Below are 14,540 nucleotides of genomic sequence, written 5' to 3'. Positions count from 1 at the left end.
TAAGACAGAAAGGTAAAAGTGTGGGTCATGAAAGTATGTATAAAAAAAAAACCACAGGGGTTGGGGATTTAGCTCAGTGGTAGAGCGCTTGCCTAGCAAGCACAAGGCCCTGGGTTCGGTTCCCAGCTCCGAAAAAAAAGAAAAAATGGAAAAAAAAAAAAAGAAAAAGAAAAAAAAAAACCACAATAAAGACGCTGATAAAGCTAGTAAGTAAATATTTATATTTTCCCCACTTATCTTTAAACACATAGAATGTTGTCTTCTAGTTCTCTGTTTCTCCCAAGTAAATGAAAGTACAGCAGTGTTTAAAAATAGAAGTTAATTGGAAAAGATTGCTACAGTTGTGTCTTGCCAAGTATATTCAAATGTTTAACCCACCTGCTCTTGATCTGGTTTAGTGGTGGATCAAAGGAAAGTGTTACGTGGAAGATAGCTGACTCATTTGTTTCAAATTCAAGAGCAGCTTGCTTAGCATGAGCAAGGCCCTGAATCTGGGGTTTGTCCCCAGAACTGCCAAGGAAAACGCTGGACAAAATTGTTGGTTGTGGATAAGGATTTGGTGGCTCTTTGGTGCCGTCATGTGGCTGGACTGAAGCACTGCTAGGCTATGGGAACTGTGAGAAAGATGCTCAGGGTCCACAAAAGCCTGGAGCGGCATTTGCATTACGGAAGCTATAGATGAATTTCGTAGATATTCATAAGCAAGTTTCTGTGAGCAGCACTTTCCAACTTTCTTGGGTAAACGGCAAGGCATGTGGTTGAAGGATCCTACGGTTTGGGAGATGGAACCCGGGACCTGTGACCCCTTTCGCTGTCTGACCTTTCACTGAACATTTCACTTGATTTAATTATTTTCCTCTATAAAACAACGACCAACAGAAACATACCCTCAGTTAGGCAAAATGGAATTTATTCGTTTATTGCAACGAAGGAGGCAAAATGTCGTGGTGAATCAGTTGATTCAGCAACTATTCTTGAACTAGTCTTTTTATCTAGTTGAAACAATAATTTAAGACTATACCTATAGGTAGGAAAGAAGTAGTCATCACATGGAGTCGGGGTGGGATGGGTTGGGTCTGTGTTTAGGACATTTAGTCATTTGTTAGCGCTATTATTTTACACTGGTACTATCAACCGACGATGGCTTGTTTGCGGTCCCTTCGTCCCTTTCCCACTCTCCTCTTCCCCTCCCCTTGTTTCCTTCCCTCCCACTTTTTACTGCTTTCCTTTCTATCTTCCCCATCTCCATTCACTTTCCATGCATCTCTAAAGAGCTTCAGAGCATGCGTGTTTCTGAACCCCCGCTTTAAAACAACATGTCTCACATATTTATCAAAGGGTGTAAATATTATAAATATAATATATTAAAAATAATATAATTTCTGATTTTGGGACAAATCTCTAGCATCTGATGACCACTCAGGGTGTCCGAGATTTTTCTTCTTTTTCAGTTTTCCTCTGTGGTATTTCATGGATGGAACATGCCTTTTCTTCTGTGCAATAGAAAGAGGAGAAAAAGGGGAATACTTTGATTCAGGCACGTTTTTATTTTCTTGGACCAGAATCCCATTTCTCCTAGGCATGATGCGGCAGGCATGTGTATGGTATGTGCTTCTTGACCCTGGGAGAATCAGTCCAAGATACCCGAAGGCCTCACTTCAGTTGATTCTTGTCTTCCTCCAGCTCAGTTCTTCGCAGTATTTCTCAACCTGGGGACCGCGCCCCCCGCCCCCCGGAGTGGGAGTTGCATATCAAATATCTTGCATTGATCAGGATATTTACATTAAGGTTTATAACAGTAAGAAAATTACAGTTATGAAGTAGTAACGAAATAATTTTATGATTGGGGATCACCCCAATATAAAGAATTGACTATATTAAAAGATCTCAGCATTGAGAACCACTGCTTTACGGTGTTCGAAAATGGTCTCCTCTTTCCTTTTGATTGAAACAAATAAGAATTTCGGAAAACCCGGGAAATGAAGTTTTCTTTTATTTTTTGACCGTACGTCACAATTTAACTTACAGAAATCAGAGGGAAGGAAGAAAAAAGTGTTGCTAACCACGAAGGGATTCGAACCCTCAATCTTCTGATCCGAAGTCAGACGCCTTATCCATTAGGCCACGTGGTCACAGGAACAGTTCCTGGCCACAACATTTAGGAAGCGAAAGGAACTGTCTGCTGGGCGCTCCACATTATAGAAGGCAATGCAGTCCACACCAGGAGAGTCTATGGATTATTCGGGACCATAGGGTCAGATTTAGAAAAAATTGGGACTGAGTTATTTCGGTATTGTAAACTGCTTCCCTATTAATGCTCGTCATTCACAAATTCATTACTTGCAGACCCTCTGGTGTAACAAAGCCCCCCTCCCACGTTCTACTTTCGTTGATTCTTATAACTTGGTGCCACAGCACTTTTCAAGATACATACTGTTCATTTCAAAGAGAAAACAGTACTTTTTTTTTTTTTTTTGAGATCCTCTAGTTTCTTGACAGGTCCAAGATCATCAATTGCTATTTGTAAATTAGCTTTCATTAATAAGTGAAAAGACCTAAAGTTAGGAATACAAACCATTTTGACTATTACCACGTTTTACACTTATGAATAAAAAAGGTATTATAACAATTTTAGAGAAGAAACATTCATAGAATTCACGATGGTTTCATGATTACTAAAAGCAATTACTGGAGTTCAGAAAGGGAGCCTTTTACACAGCCTTTCTTTCCTGTCAGAAGAATAACATCTGGAAAATAGGAAGAATGAAATAGAAACATGAATTCTTTACACACTTTTGTTCTGGAATCCCACAATCGCCTGTCAGGTGAGCTTTGTTCACACGGACACATCCTTTGGTACTGTGGAAGGTGATTTTGGTATGTAACAGGCCCTGAGACCTTAGCACAACTGACTTCATGATTGAAATGCCATTCCGGCTGTAATAGGTGGCACTACCTGTCAAAACTAAAACAAAACCTCAATCCATCAAAGTCCATAGTTTTGGGAGTCCCTAAATGTATCACCCTTGTTTTCTGGCTTCTGTAGTTCTGCTTCTAGCTAACTGTTCTTGTCAATTGAAGTATCTCACATGATTTTTGTGCTTAAAAGCTAACCCAGAGAAAGGCTCAGGGCCTCACCAGTGATCTGGAACACACAGTGTAGTCACTGGCTGGCTAAGAAGGACTTTCTATTTGGCTAAAACCCATGTCTGAGAAGTCTTTTCTGGTGAACACCCCACAACAGAATGTTCTTTCTTCCCAGAGTCAGCGATTTCTTGAAAAGCTGCGTAGATGCTCAGATGTCACTTGCAGCTTAACCATCAAGGAAAATGGTGGCACAGCTGGTGAGAATTGTTGATGGAAGTCTTATTAGTCTTCAAGACTTTTATTTCTGCTGTTGCAAAAAAAAAAAAGTGTAATTAAATAGACTCAGCAGGTTGTATTTGTGTATATACTTATATTTGTAATAATGATGATGATGATAGAGCTCATGAATTTCATAGGGATTGAGGTATGCATGGGAGGAGTTGGAGGGTGAGGAGGGATGGGGAAATGATATTATTACATTTTAATTAAAAAACTGCAACCCAGCAAACAGCTATCCCCATTGTTTTTGTTGTATGGGATGGAGGAACACTTGGGAGGCTGAAATGTGTGTATTTAAGGTCTGTTTGCCTAAGTCTGTGTATGAAATATTAATGTAGAAATGCCCAATTTAAGATGATCACTCTTGCATAGTTTAATATAGACAGCCCCAAATGAACACATCAGAACAATTCCATATAGCCTATATTAGGTGTCTTGTGTTCTAGTGTTTCATGCCATTTCCAGTGGTTGAAGAGATGATCTGAGTGCAGTCTTCTATTTTCAGAACCGCCTCCCTCACCTTCCTATTATCCCATACTGAATTTTTGTAGTTAGAAGTGTTAAGCTCTCATGTGCACCTCTGTTGTTTTCTTTTCCATAGAATGCTCTTCTTGGCTGTCTAGCAATCACTTACCTGGTGTATAGATGCCAGTGTGATGGTGAAAGAAACTATTTTATGCTAGCCATCCATCTAGCTGCTTGTCTCTGACTCCGGTCCACAAGTCTCAATAACCCTGATTCAATGAACCCCATTCAAAAATGTAGACCCCTGTGTGACTATGTTATTATATGACTAACTTCTTTTTTGCTTCTGGAACTTGCTTACACAGATGCCCACAGATGGCCTTGAGTTGGCTTAACCACTCAACTTGGCAGAATAGAACAGTTTTTGCTTGCTTGTATAGATATTAAAGGTCTTGGAAGTTTCCCCTTTGGAACTCTTTTCCTGTAGCCTTCCCTCCTGGCAACCTCAAATTTAGCTCAGAGATTGTTTGTCCTGTTAGCAGCTAATCAATAAATTTTGTAATTATAATCAGATTGAATCTGTGGCCTTTTCCCAGTAGTTACAAACTCCCTAACACCAGGACAAAGCTATGGGAGCAGAATGGCTTGATTTAATTTTCAGTTCTGTGGATAAGTGCCATGGTGATGACCCTTGGCCATACTCTAAAAAGTACAACCTGGGAATGTTCACATAGCTCCTGGGTGGTAATTTTATTCTACATTCCTGAGGCAGGAAGTCAGTATGATCCATGCTGGTAGCATATTTAATGTAGCATTTAATTTGTAACCAATAAGCATGTGGTCACCGGGCAACCAGGTCCTTGGAGCTATTCTGACTCCTGTTCGATGGACTTTACTAGACTAGCATAGCAGATACACACTCCAGTGGCTCTCAGCTGGAGAGAAGAATGTCTGTCACCAAAGAGGAGAGGACAAGAGAGACTTCTCCAGTCTTCATCTTTGTGACCGTCTTTCCCTATATTGTAATCTTTCCTGCAATCCTAACTGCACATGCATGCAGAGTTATGGGAGGACTTCCCCAAGTCACTGAACGAGGGGATGGTTATGGGGCTGAGATCAACAATTGGTTTTATTCGCACAGCTCACAAAGTAAGTTCTTAAATTTTATTTTTTGTCTGAAGCAAAAAAAAAAAAAAAAAAAAAAAGGCTACTAGGTGGTTCTGTCAATCATTTTTAAGGGCTGATCTTGACCTTCAGTCCTCCCTGAGAAGAAGTAAAGTCTTCCATCTTTCTAGCCTAACAGGAGAGAGAGGCCTTTGAGGTTCGGAAGAACTATTTCAAAAAGACACAGTAAACCTTGTTGGTAGAGGAAGAGGAGCACATCAAGGTCACTCAAAACAAAGGTCACCAAAGTCCCTGTATAGATTCTAGGCTACTTAATGTGTTTTTTCTGAGTTTTAACTTCTAGGACAGTATTTGAACAATTTGAACAGGAATCCTTCCTGTGAGAGAAATAAAAAAAGACAGTGAGTACGAAACTTGAAAAATAAATGTAGAGAATAGCAATAGCTTAGCAAAAAGATTTATATACGGGAAAGTAGAGAATTGCAGGACTAATGTCAGTAGGAGAAGTAGTTTTCTGATAGACTTCAACTGTAGACCCCACATTTTCCCTCAGTGGCACACTTTTCTCAAAACACTACCTACTGCTGTCAAGATTAAGACTCTGGTAATTGCAAAGAATATCTACAGGGACTTTTCACTGTACTTCTAATTTATCACCAGACTTTTGAAAAAATAAGGCTTTATGAATTATGTATGGAAGAAACTGAATTTTTCCTCCGCTCTTACCTTTGTATTCGTCTTCGTTTAGGAATTTAAGGCTTTATAGAGCAAAGATTAGCCAAAGTAAATATGACTTATTATCAAGAGAACACATTAGTTACTACTTGAGCGTCCATGAAAGTTTCAGTTCCGTTTTGCCGAGATCTAACTACAAAACGAACTTAACTTGGAAAGGGAAAAAAACATAGACCATCACATAGCAGAGGATGGTTTCGATCCATCGACCTCTGGGTTATGGGCCCAGCACGCTTCCGCTGCGCCACTCTGCTAGCTAGTAGAGAGGACCTCTTGATATTACCCTTAACTGTATTTGCAGTTGCTGTTCTATAACTACTTCAGACAAAGGCCTGCAAGAAGGCACCTTCTAACTTTGTCTACCCAAAGGGTGCTATTTATTGAGAATAATGTTATTGAATCAAGGAAAAAGCCAAATTTGGACCAGAGTAGCAAACATTAACATACTAGTAAATAATTCGTCGAAGGAGAAAACAGCACAGACAGTCCCCAGCACTGTGCTTAAGTGATAAGTCTTAGTGACCACCCACACATTTACCTTGCGGAAGCAAGACTTTGCAATCAGGCTTGTCCTGAAGTCGAAATAGTGGAAGAAAATGGTGCTGTTTTCTCCAGTGTTTAGTTCTTTACAGCAGGAAATAAAAGCAAGGGAAGCAGATCTCACATGCACCCTACATCAACATTTGTGATAGCTTGGCTCACTAAAGAGCTGCTGTCTCTCTAAATATGTCCCAAGTGACAAATGTGCATTGTTAAAGAAATTCTTTAGTCTGAACTAGATAAAATGGCCGGAAAGTCCTGTTTGAGGACAAAGGACCCAGGTAAAGGAGCGAGAACAACGAACGTTGGTGACGTCATTAGGCATGAACCGTGCTAGGGGCGGGGCGAGAGGGTTCAGTCTTCAATTAGGTCCGAACACCCTGCATATAAGGAATGTGCCTGTACCTTCCATTCTGTTGAGGTCTGCTCTCCAGCTTTGTAGAGATGTCTGGACGTGGTAAAGGCGGTAAGGGCCTGGGCAAAGGCGGCGCTAAGCGTCATCGCAAAGTTCTGCGCGACAACATCCAGGGCATCACTAAGCCCGCCATCCGCCGCCTGGCCCGGCGCGGAGGAGTGAAGCGCATCTCCGGTCTCATCTACGAGGAGACCCGCGGTGTGCTGAAGGTGTTCCTGGAGAACGTGATCCGCGACGCGGTCACCTACACGGAGCACGCCAAGCGCAAGACCGTCACTGCCATGGATGTGGTCTACGCGCTCAAACGGCAGGGCCGCACCCTCTACGGCTTTGGCGGTTAAGGGACTCTCGTCTGTCGTCTGATCTCACAAAACCAAAGGCCCTTTTCAGGGCCGCCCACCTTTTCCTATTAAAAGGGCGAGCATGATTCGTTTAACTTTTGAAGTTTTATGATTAGCGGTGTTATTCAGGACGTCTCAACTAGAATATTTATGATGTACGTTGATAATTCTATTTAAATTCGAGAAGGAGTTGGAAGGATAAAGCCTCCTTTAAAGATACTCTTCCAGGCTTTAAGCGGTGCGGGTTGCAAGGACAAAGCGCGAGAGCTAGCGGATGCACAGCTGGGATAAAGGCATGGGTCGGTAGTGAGTGCACAGCACCGACGGTGGCTGGTTCCTTCAGTACTTTGGCGCGTCTGCGCAGAGTGGGGATATCCGGCTTCAAAGAATGTCGCCTTGCGTGTCCTGGAGACCCAATCGGTGTGGGATTCTCTGGTACTCATGGTGGAGGACAGGTGTCTGCTTATTAAAGAAGGAATGCTTATTAAAGTTGGGCATTATGTAAAGTATAAAAACATTGGTAGTTTTAGTATATAATTTTATGGGAACCTTTCAACTTCGTTCACATGTAGAAGGGCATCCACGTTGGATGTCTAATTAAAATCTAAGACAGTATAGGCAGTTTTGACATTTTCAATGTGGTCTTAGGTTTGTATCTTCAGGAATTTGGTTTCAGCTAGGAGTGGTAAGATTTGAAAGTACTGTACACCGCAAAGTTTGGGGCTAAATGTCCTGATACCTTAAAAAAGGCAAAAGAGGCAAAAGAAAAACTCAACAGAAAACATACTTTTCTTCATAGGCAGCAATCCAATTGTATGGTTATTCTATGAAATCAAAAGAGAATTCAGGGTGTTACTGTGATATTTATTTAGCATTCATTTCCTCTCTCTCTCTCTGTGTGTGTGCGTGCGTGTGTGTGTGTGTGTGTGTGTTAGTGTGCGAGTGGATGACTTAAAGGATTTGGGTCTCCTTCCACCCAGGGATCCAACTCAGCTTAACTGGCTTTGCAGCAATCACTTCTACTCTTTGTTCAGCCTTCTGGCTGGGCTTTTTCTTTTTCTTTTTTTTTTTTTTTTCTTCTTTATTTTTTGAGACAGGATTTCTTTGTGAAGCTCTGGCTGCCCTTGAACTCACTCTGTTGACCAGGCTGGACTCAAACTCAGATCCCCTCTGCCTTTGCCTCCTGAGTGCTGGGAATCATACATTATTGGAGGTCAAGAACTTGTTTGAGGGAGAAAAAAATTTGAGGCTTGAAAAAAAAAAAAAACTGAACAGGACACATGTCAGGTGTTGGGAGCGATTCCCTTGAAGCCCTCCATTGTTGATGTTAAAATTAAGTATGACTGGGTTCATGGAAAATCCCCACCCAGCTGCAGAAGACTAATACAAATCTGGTGGTCAGGATGAATGATATGATAAAGCTAAAACCAACATCCTGCTGACTAATAGATATGACAAACTTGTGACTTTTCTGACATCCTGTCAACATCAGCCGATTCCCTGACCACACAAATACTGTGTCCTTGGCCTGCATAAATGTTTCTTATTTCCCCCCTCCCTCTGTTACCCATGTAATGGTTTAAATTCAGCTTTGGGGAAAAATAAAATTGTCGCCTTGATCAGACTCTTGGCATCCTTTTTCGCGTCCCTTGTCCCCCATTCTCTTCCAGGTACCTTCAGACCCTTCGCGTACAGTCAGGTATTGTTCTGTGTTCTGGAATTTATAGGTATGTATACGTTAAATGTATATGTATGGGTGTTTGTGCACCATGTGCCCAAGAGAGCTAGAAAGATGGTGCTGGATCCCCTGAAACTGGGCTTTAAGGCAGTAGTATGCTACCACCATGTGTGTGTGCTAGGAATGGTTCCCGGGTGCTCTGGAAAAGCAGACAGTGCTCTTAATGAATGAATGAGGGGTTCTTTGTTCATTTTGTTGGAGTTTGCTCTCATTGAGGTGGGTGAGGTGAGAACTATTGCAGGGGTTTGAGCTGTGAATAGGCAAGAGTTAAATTTAAAAACAATGAGTATAGATGTTTGATGGAAACTAGTGTCAAGGAAAACTAGTAATGAGTTTGCTACAACAATTCAGTTTGCAGATGACGTTGGTTTGGATGAGTGGTCTGGGCTGTGGAAAGTAGTTAGGTTCTGTGTATGGTTTTGTAGGTTTAAGATCTACCCTTAAACAATTTTAATTTTTATTTGACCACAAATGGGGCTATGAGAAATATTAAAAATATTGAAAATTGGAGCTAGAGGTGCCTTGGTGGTAGTTAAGAGAGTACTGCTTTTGTAGAGCACCAGAGTTCAGTGCTCACTGCCTAGTTGGGTGGTTCACAACTTCATGTAACTCCAGTTCCAGGAGATCCATACATACAGAAAGACATGCACATATTTAAAAATAACTTTTTAAAGAAAAAGTATTAAAATCAAAGCCAACAGTACTCTGTACATTTTTAAATACATTTACCCAAATGCTAGGCTGAATGCTACCTGAATGCTAGTGTCTTACACAGGAGCAAGTTTTTCCTTTTATTTAGTCTTTTCCTAATTAATTTGTTAGATCTAGTTAAGTCAGCGGAGTCCTGTAAAGGCCTTACATGGCTTCAGGTGGAGGCTGAGGGGAAACACAGAGGTAGAGGATCTAGAATGTCTCTAAACATGAGAGGAAGTTGAACTGTGTTCACAGGACCGGTTGAAGAACTCTGACACAGAGGATTAGCCAAACTGCCAGTCCAGAGCCTCATTAAAGTCATAGATTATAGAGACTTCCCTGAGACTCAGACTGCCTTCCTCAACTGTTAACCATTATACTGAACACACAAGTTCTAAATTATTCCATCTGGGAGCATTTCCTAATCCTAAATAGAAGATATACTGCATAAAATTCCCGAAATCAAGAAATAGTTGAGGCCTGACAGTGACAGCAAGAGAAATTTATTGTGCTTCAAGCCTCTGACAACTTGATAATTCTGATATGGGATACATATCCTGCTTTCAAGTCTTTATTTTGTAGTCATATTTCATTAAGTGCTAGAAGTGGAGGGAACCTGATAGAGGTTAAAACTTAAAGTTGACTAAGCAGGATACATTGTATCCAAAAAGCGAGCCACCAAATATCATTATGTTCCAATCAAACACTGTATTCTTTGTTTCACCTCAGTTTCATAATCAAGGTTACCAGACCTATTGACATATCTAGGAGGCTTTGAGAATAGCCTTTTGTTTGGAGTTTGTTTTATTAAGCACATTCCACTTAAAGGTGGAATTCAAACCATTAAATAGCCCACGCAGAAACACTGGTGATGGGATATTGTGTATTCCATACGCTAGTAAATGAATCTTAAAATAGTACTACACCTTGTGAGGGCTTATTTGCCAGTAGTTACTAAGGCAGTAGTAAAGCTCTAATTTTGAAATCTTAGTGGCTCTGAAAAGAGCCTTTGGATCTGTTGTGAGCTCTGTGGGCTCACTTGGAGCTGGTGTACTTGGTGACTGCCTTGGTGCCCTCGGACACCGCGTGCTTGGCCAGCTCCCCGGGCAGCAGCAGGCGCACGGCCGTCTGGATCTCCCGGGACGTGATGGTCGAGCGCTTGTTGTAATGCGCCAGGCGCGACGCCTCTCCCGCGATGCGCTCGAAGATGTCGTTCACGAACGAGTTCATGATGCCCATGGCCTTGGAAGAGATTCCGGTATCCGGGTGCACTTGCTTCAGCACCTTGTACACGTACACCGAGTAGCTCTCCTTGCGGCTGCGCTTGCGCTTCTTGCCGTCCTTCTTCTGGGCCTTGGTCACAGCCTTCTTGGAGCCCTTCTTCGGGGCGGGAGCGGACTTGGCGGGCTCAGGCATCGTCAACAGAGTGTGAACACCAAGAAAGAACAGAAAGAGTTGTTGGGAGTTCTCGGGTTCTTCCTGCTATTTAAACAAAGCTGTAGCTGTTCTTGTTCGGAGATTCTGAGACGTCATGCACGAACTGTCCAATCAAAATATGTATCTTTCAAATCCACGATACTATTGGCTTAGGTTAAAAAAGCTGTATGAGTAGCCAATAAAATCACTCCGTTTTTCGCGCCAGGAGTTGAGTATAAGTTTAGTGCTGTGGCTGCTTCACTTTACACCTAATATTTCTTTTAAAGAGGTGAAATGTCTGGTCGCGGCAAGCAGGGAGGCAAGGCTCGCGCCAAGGCCAAGACCCGCTCCTCCCGGGCCGGCCTGCAGTTCCCCGTGGGCCGCGTGCACCGTCTGTTGCGCAAGGGAAACTACTCGGAGCGCGTGGGCGCCGGCGCCCCGGTGTACCTGGCGGCCGTACTGGAGTACCTGACGGCCGAAATCCTGGAGCTGGCGGGCAATGCGGCGAGGGACAACAAGAAGACGCGCATCATCCCGCGCCACCTGCAGCTGGCCATCCGCAACGATGAGGAGCTCAACAAGCTGCTGGGCCGCGTGACCATCGCGCAGGGCGGCGTTCTGCCCAACATCCAGGCTGTGCTGCTGCCCAAGAAGACCGAGAGCCACCACAAGCCTAAGGGAAAGTAAACCAGTGAGCGAAGCGTTTTTATCTTTTGAAAGACCAAAGGCTCTTTTCAGAGCCATCACTTGTTCATGTAAGAGTTGGTAACCAAACCCTGGTTTTACCTACTTTGTTGCAAGCCCATATCAATCTTAAAAGCATCAAACTAATTCTATTTGCTGGCTGGGCTAAATCTTTAACTGGTTTGTGGTTCCCGCAGAGAAATTATTGGGTATCGTAGAAACACGGCAGGTTTTTATTTTTATAGTCAGCTCTTGCAGTACTTTACCTAGTATTATTTCTCAGTAGCAGCAGACTTAACGTCTGGGATTGGGAGAAAGTACATAGCGTTTTACAGGAATTGCTGGGTAAGCCTTTACAATGCAACAGCGTTCAGAGGCTAGTGGACGTGTAGTTCCGGTTATATGGCTGCTTGCTTTGTCATTTCAAACAGTCCCCTGTGGAGCAAGAATATTGCTTGGTTTCTGAGTCCTAGACAAAGTACCCAAGTGCATATTTTACATATCAAAGTAGACCTAGCCCATACTGTTCCTGGTTCCCTGCCACTCTTGACTGGTCTCAGACCTTGGGGAAATCAACCAACAGCAGTTTCCCAACAAACCTGCCTTCCACGTGTTCTAATCTGGCTCACTTCAGCTGAGAAATAACCTATCACTTTTCTCTCCCGGCACCAGAAGCGAAAAATAAAACCCAAGGAGGATAGAGAACATACTTTTTTTTTAAAAATTATTCACTTGAGTATTTCTTATTTACATTTCGAGTGTTATTCCCTTTCCCGGTTTCCGGGCAAATATCCCCCTAATCCCTCCCCCTCCCCTTCTTTATGGGTGTTCCCCTCCCCATCCTCCCCCCATTGCCGCCCTCCCCCCAACAATCGCGTTCACTGGGGGTTCAGTCTTAGCAGGACCCAGGGCTTCCCCTTACACTGGTGATCTTACTAGGATATTCAATGCTACCCTTTTTTTTTTTTTTAAAGATTTATTCATTTATTATATATAAGTACACTGTAGCTGTTTTCATATAGACCAGAAGAGGGCATCAGATCTCTTTACAGATGGTCGTGAGCCACCATGTGGTTGTTAGGAATTGAACTCAGGATCTCTGGAAGAGCAGTCGGGGCTCTTAACCACTTAGCCATTTCTCCAGCCCAAGAACATACTTTTCAGAGTGGTTTCTGGGATATCTAGGGTCATGACATTTCAATGTCAAGATTTCTTTGCCTCATGTTTTTTAAGCGGCTCAATACAAGATACAGGTGTAGACATAAACTTAACGTTCAGCTGTGCCAGATTAAAACATTAAAATGTACCAATCTGTTTTATCAGTGTACAAGAATTAACCAATCACCACCTGAACTCCTCAGCCAATAGTACTACTGCGCGTGATTTTTCAAAAGTAGACCAGCCTATAAGGATGCTTCTCTGGGGAGGCGGGGTACGAGTATCGCGCGTGCGCAAATGCAAGCGTACTTAAGGGCAACCCTTTCGCGGCTTTTCATCTTTTTCTTCCTACCATGGCCCGTACTAAGCAGACCGCTCGCAAGTCCACCGGCGGCAAGGCTCCTCGCAAGCAGCTGGCCACCAAGGCTGCCCGTAAAAGTGCCCCGGCCACCGGTGGCGTGAAGAAGCCCCATCGCTACCGTCCGGGTACCGTAGCGTTGCGTGAGATCCGGCGCTACCAGAAGTCGACCGAACTGCTGATCCGCAAGCTGCCCTTCCAGCGCCTGGTGCGCGAGATCGCTCAGGACTTCAAGACCGACCTGCGCTTCCAGAGCTCGGCCGTCATGGCGCTGCAGGAGGCCTGTGAGGCCTACCTTGTGGGTCTGTTTGAGGACACCAACCTATGCGCCATCCACGCCAAGCGTGTGACCATCATGCCCAAGGACATCCAGCTGGCCCGCCGCATTCGTGGCGAGAGGGCTTGAGGAGTTCTGTGATCCACGCAACCACTTTAAAAGGCTCTTTTTAGAGCCACTAATCTTCCAAAGAAAGAGCTGAAGCGTTCTTTCGTAACTAGTGGGTTTTAATATGTCAGCTAAGGAATTTCAACTTCTACGTACTTATCAGATTTATCACAAGCATGCAAGTATTTGTATAAGTATAGTGTTAGGATGTGAGCTACAAGATTCCCTGTAAAATCAGAGGCTGCATTTGTGTATGTGGTGTGCAAGGATTCTGTTTAATGCTGGGGCTTCCCTCTGGATTCCTTTTTCTGACATCCCTCTTACATGGAAATTGTACATCTATTTAGAGTAAGTTATCCACCTAAAGACCCGGATATATAAAGCCTTGGTGCATGGTTACAGTTAAGCATTTACGGAAGGTGAAATAGGATTTTTTAGTAGATGTGTATGCTTTGTAATTGTGAACCATTTCCGAGGGAAAGGACTAGTAATGTAACTGCAAAAAACAAAAATAAACAAAAAAAGTGGTTTCCCACACCTCAAGTGGTAATTTAGGGATTTTAATCCCCCTCCCCCTTCTCCCCTTTTAAAACCGACTAGGCTGGCCTTCAACTAGCTTTGTAGAGCAGGATGGTCTATATCTGTGAGTTCTGCCTTTTGTCCCACAGTGTACTGGGATTAAGGTGTATATGTCTTGCCCTCTTGGGTTTTTTTATTTTTGAGATTCTGAATCTAAGTTTTTTAATTACTTGTTTCAGTTGATTTAATAATCGTTACTTTGAGAAGACAACAACCACTTGGGCACTGGATTTGTCCTAGGTCATTATGATCATCTAGTATGTTATGGAAATTTGAATGCTGGTCTTTAAGGAACTGTGCCAGTGACAGTGTATGATGGGAAACAGTTTCATGTCTGGAGGGTGAAAGTGCCTCTGTTCTCTGAACAGGATTCCATGGAGAGCGGTGGAGATAAAGCTGGTAACATTCACTTGTCTCCGTTCTACACTTTCACTTTTCTCCACTCTACAGAGCCTTCTCAATTCCTTCCACAAGTGTTCAGTAACCTTCAGAATCCACTCTTTCTAAAGAGCAAATGATGATCTGCTGCTTTCCTACAAAAG

At 43.0% G+C, this 14,540-nt stretch overlaps 4 protein-coding genes and 2 non-coding genes across 6 annotated transcripts; 3 read left to right on the top strand and 3 right to left on the bottom strand.

Annotated features, from left to right (window-relative positions):
- Window positions 1-2,059: 2,059 nt before the first annotated feature.
- On the bottom strand, window positions 2,060-2,132 carry Trnar-ucg3 (transfer RNA arginine (anticodon UCG) 3). The gene has a single exon. It is a non-coding gene; the product is annotated as a tRNA-Arg (tRNA).
- Window positions 2,133-5,873: 3,741 nt separating this feature from the next.
- Trnam-cau4 (transfer RNA methionine (anticodon CAU) 4) lies at window positions 5,874-5,945 on the bottom strand. Its single transcript has one exon. It is a non-coding gene; the product is annotated as a tRNA-Met (tRNA).
- A 701-nt stretch (window positions 5,946-6,646) lies between these two features.
- Window positions 6,647-7,094, top strand: LOC148000149 (histone H4). Its single transcript, XM_087591847.1, has one exon. It carries the CDS (start codon window positions 6,676-6,678, stop codon window positions 6,985-6,987), a length of 312 nt encoding a protein of 103 aa, XP_087447973.1. The 5' UTR covers window positions 6,647-6,675; the 3' UTR covers window positions 6,988-7,094.
- A 2,815-nt stretch (window positions 7,095-9,909) lies between these two features.
- On the bottom strand, window positions 9,910-10,878 carry Hist1h2bg (histone cluster 1, H2bg). The gene is given in 1 exon segment (NM_022647.3): window positions 9,910-10,878. A coding segment is annotated over 1 exon segment (381 nt). The 5' UTR covers window positions 10,835-10,878; the 3' UTR covers window positions 9,910-10,453.
- Window positions 10,879-11,091: 213 nt separating this feature from the next.
- Window positions 11,092-11,580, top strand: H2ac10 (H2A clustered histone 10). The gene is given in 1 exon segment (NM_001408987.1): window positions 11,092-11,580. A coding segment is annotated over 1 exon segment (393 nt). The 5' UTR covers window positions 11,092-11,128; the 3' UTR covers window positions 11,522-11,580.
- A 1,432-nt stretch (window positions 11,581-13,012) lies between these two features.
- On the top strand, window positions 13,013-13,925 carry H3c10 (H3 clustered histone 10). The gene is given in 1 exon segment (NM_001013056.2): window positions 13,013-13,925. A coding segment is annotated over 1 exon segment (411 nt). The 5' UTR covers window positions 13,013-13,029; the 3' UTR covers window positions 13,441-13,925.
- The last annotated feature ends 615 nt before the right edge of the window (window positions 13,926-14,540 follow it).

This window comes from Rattus norvegicus, chromosome 17 (genome assembly GCF_021556685.1).
Source record: "Rattus norvegicus strain SHRSP/BbbUtx chromosome 17, alternate assembly SHRSP_T2T, whole genome shotgun sequence".
NCBI classification, from domain to species: domain Eukaryota; kingdom Metazoa; phylum Chordata; class Mammalia; order Rodentia; family Muridae; genus Rattus; species Rattus norvegicus.
Note: the sequence above shows the minus strand (reverse complement) of the source record. Positions and strands in the feature narration are given on the sequence as shown.

Excerpts from the sequence above, each read along its gene's own strand:
- LOC148000149 (XM_087591847.1), top strand. The coding sequence starts at position 6,676 with ATGTCTGGACGTGGTAAAGGCGGTAAGGGCCTGGGCAAAGGCGGCGCT.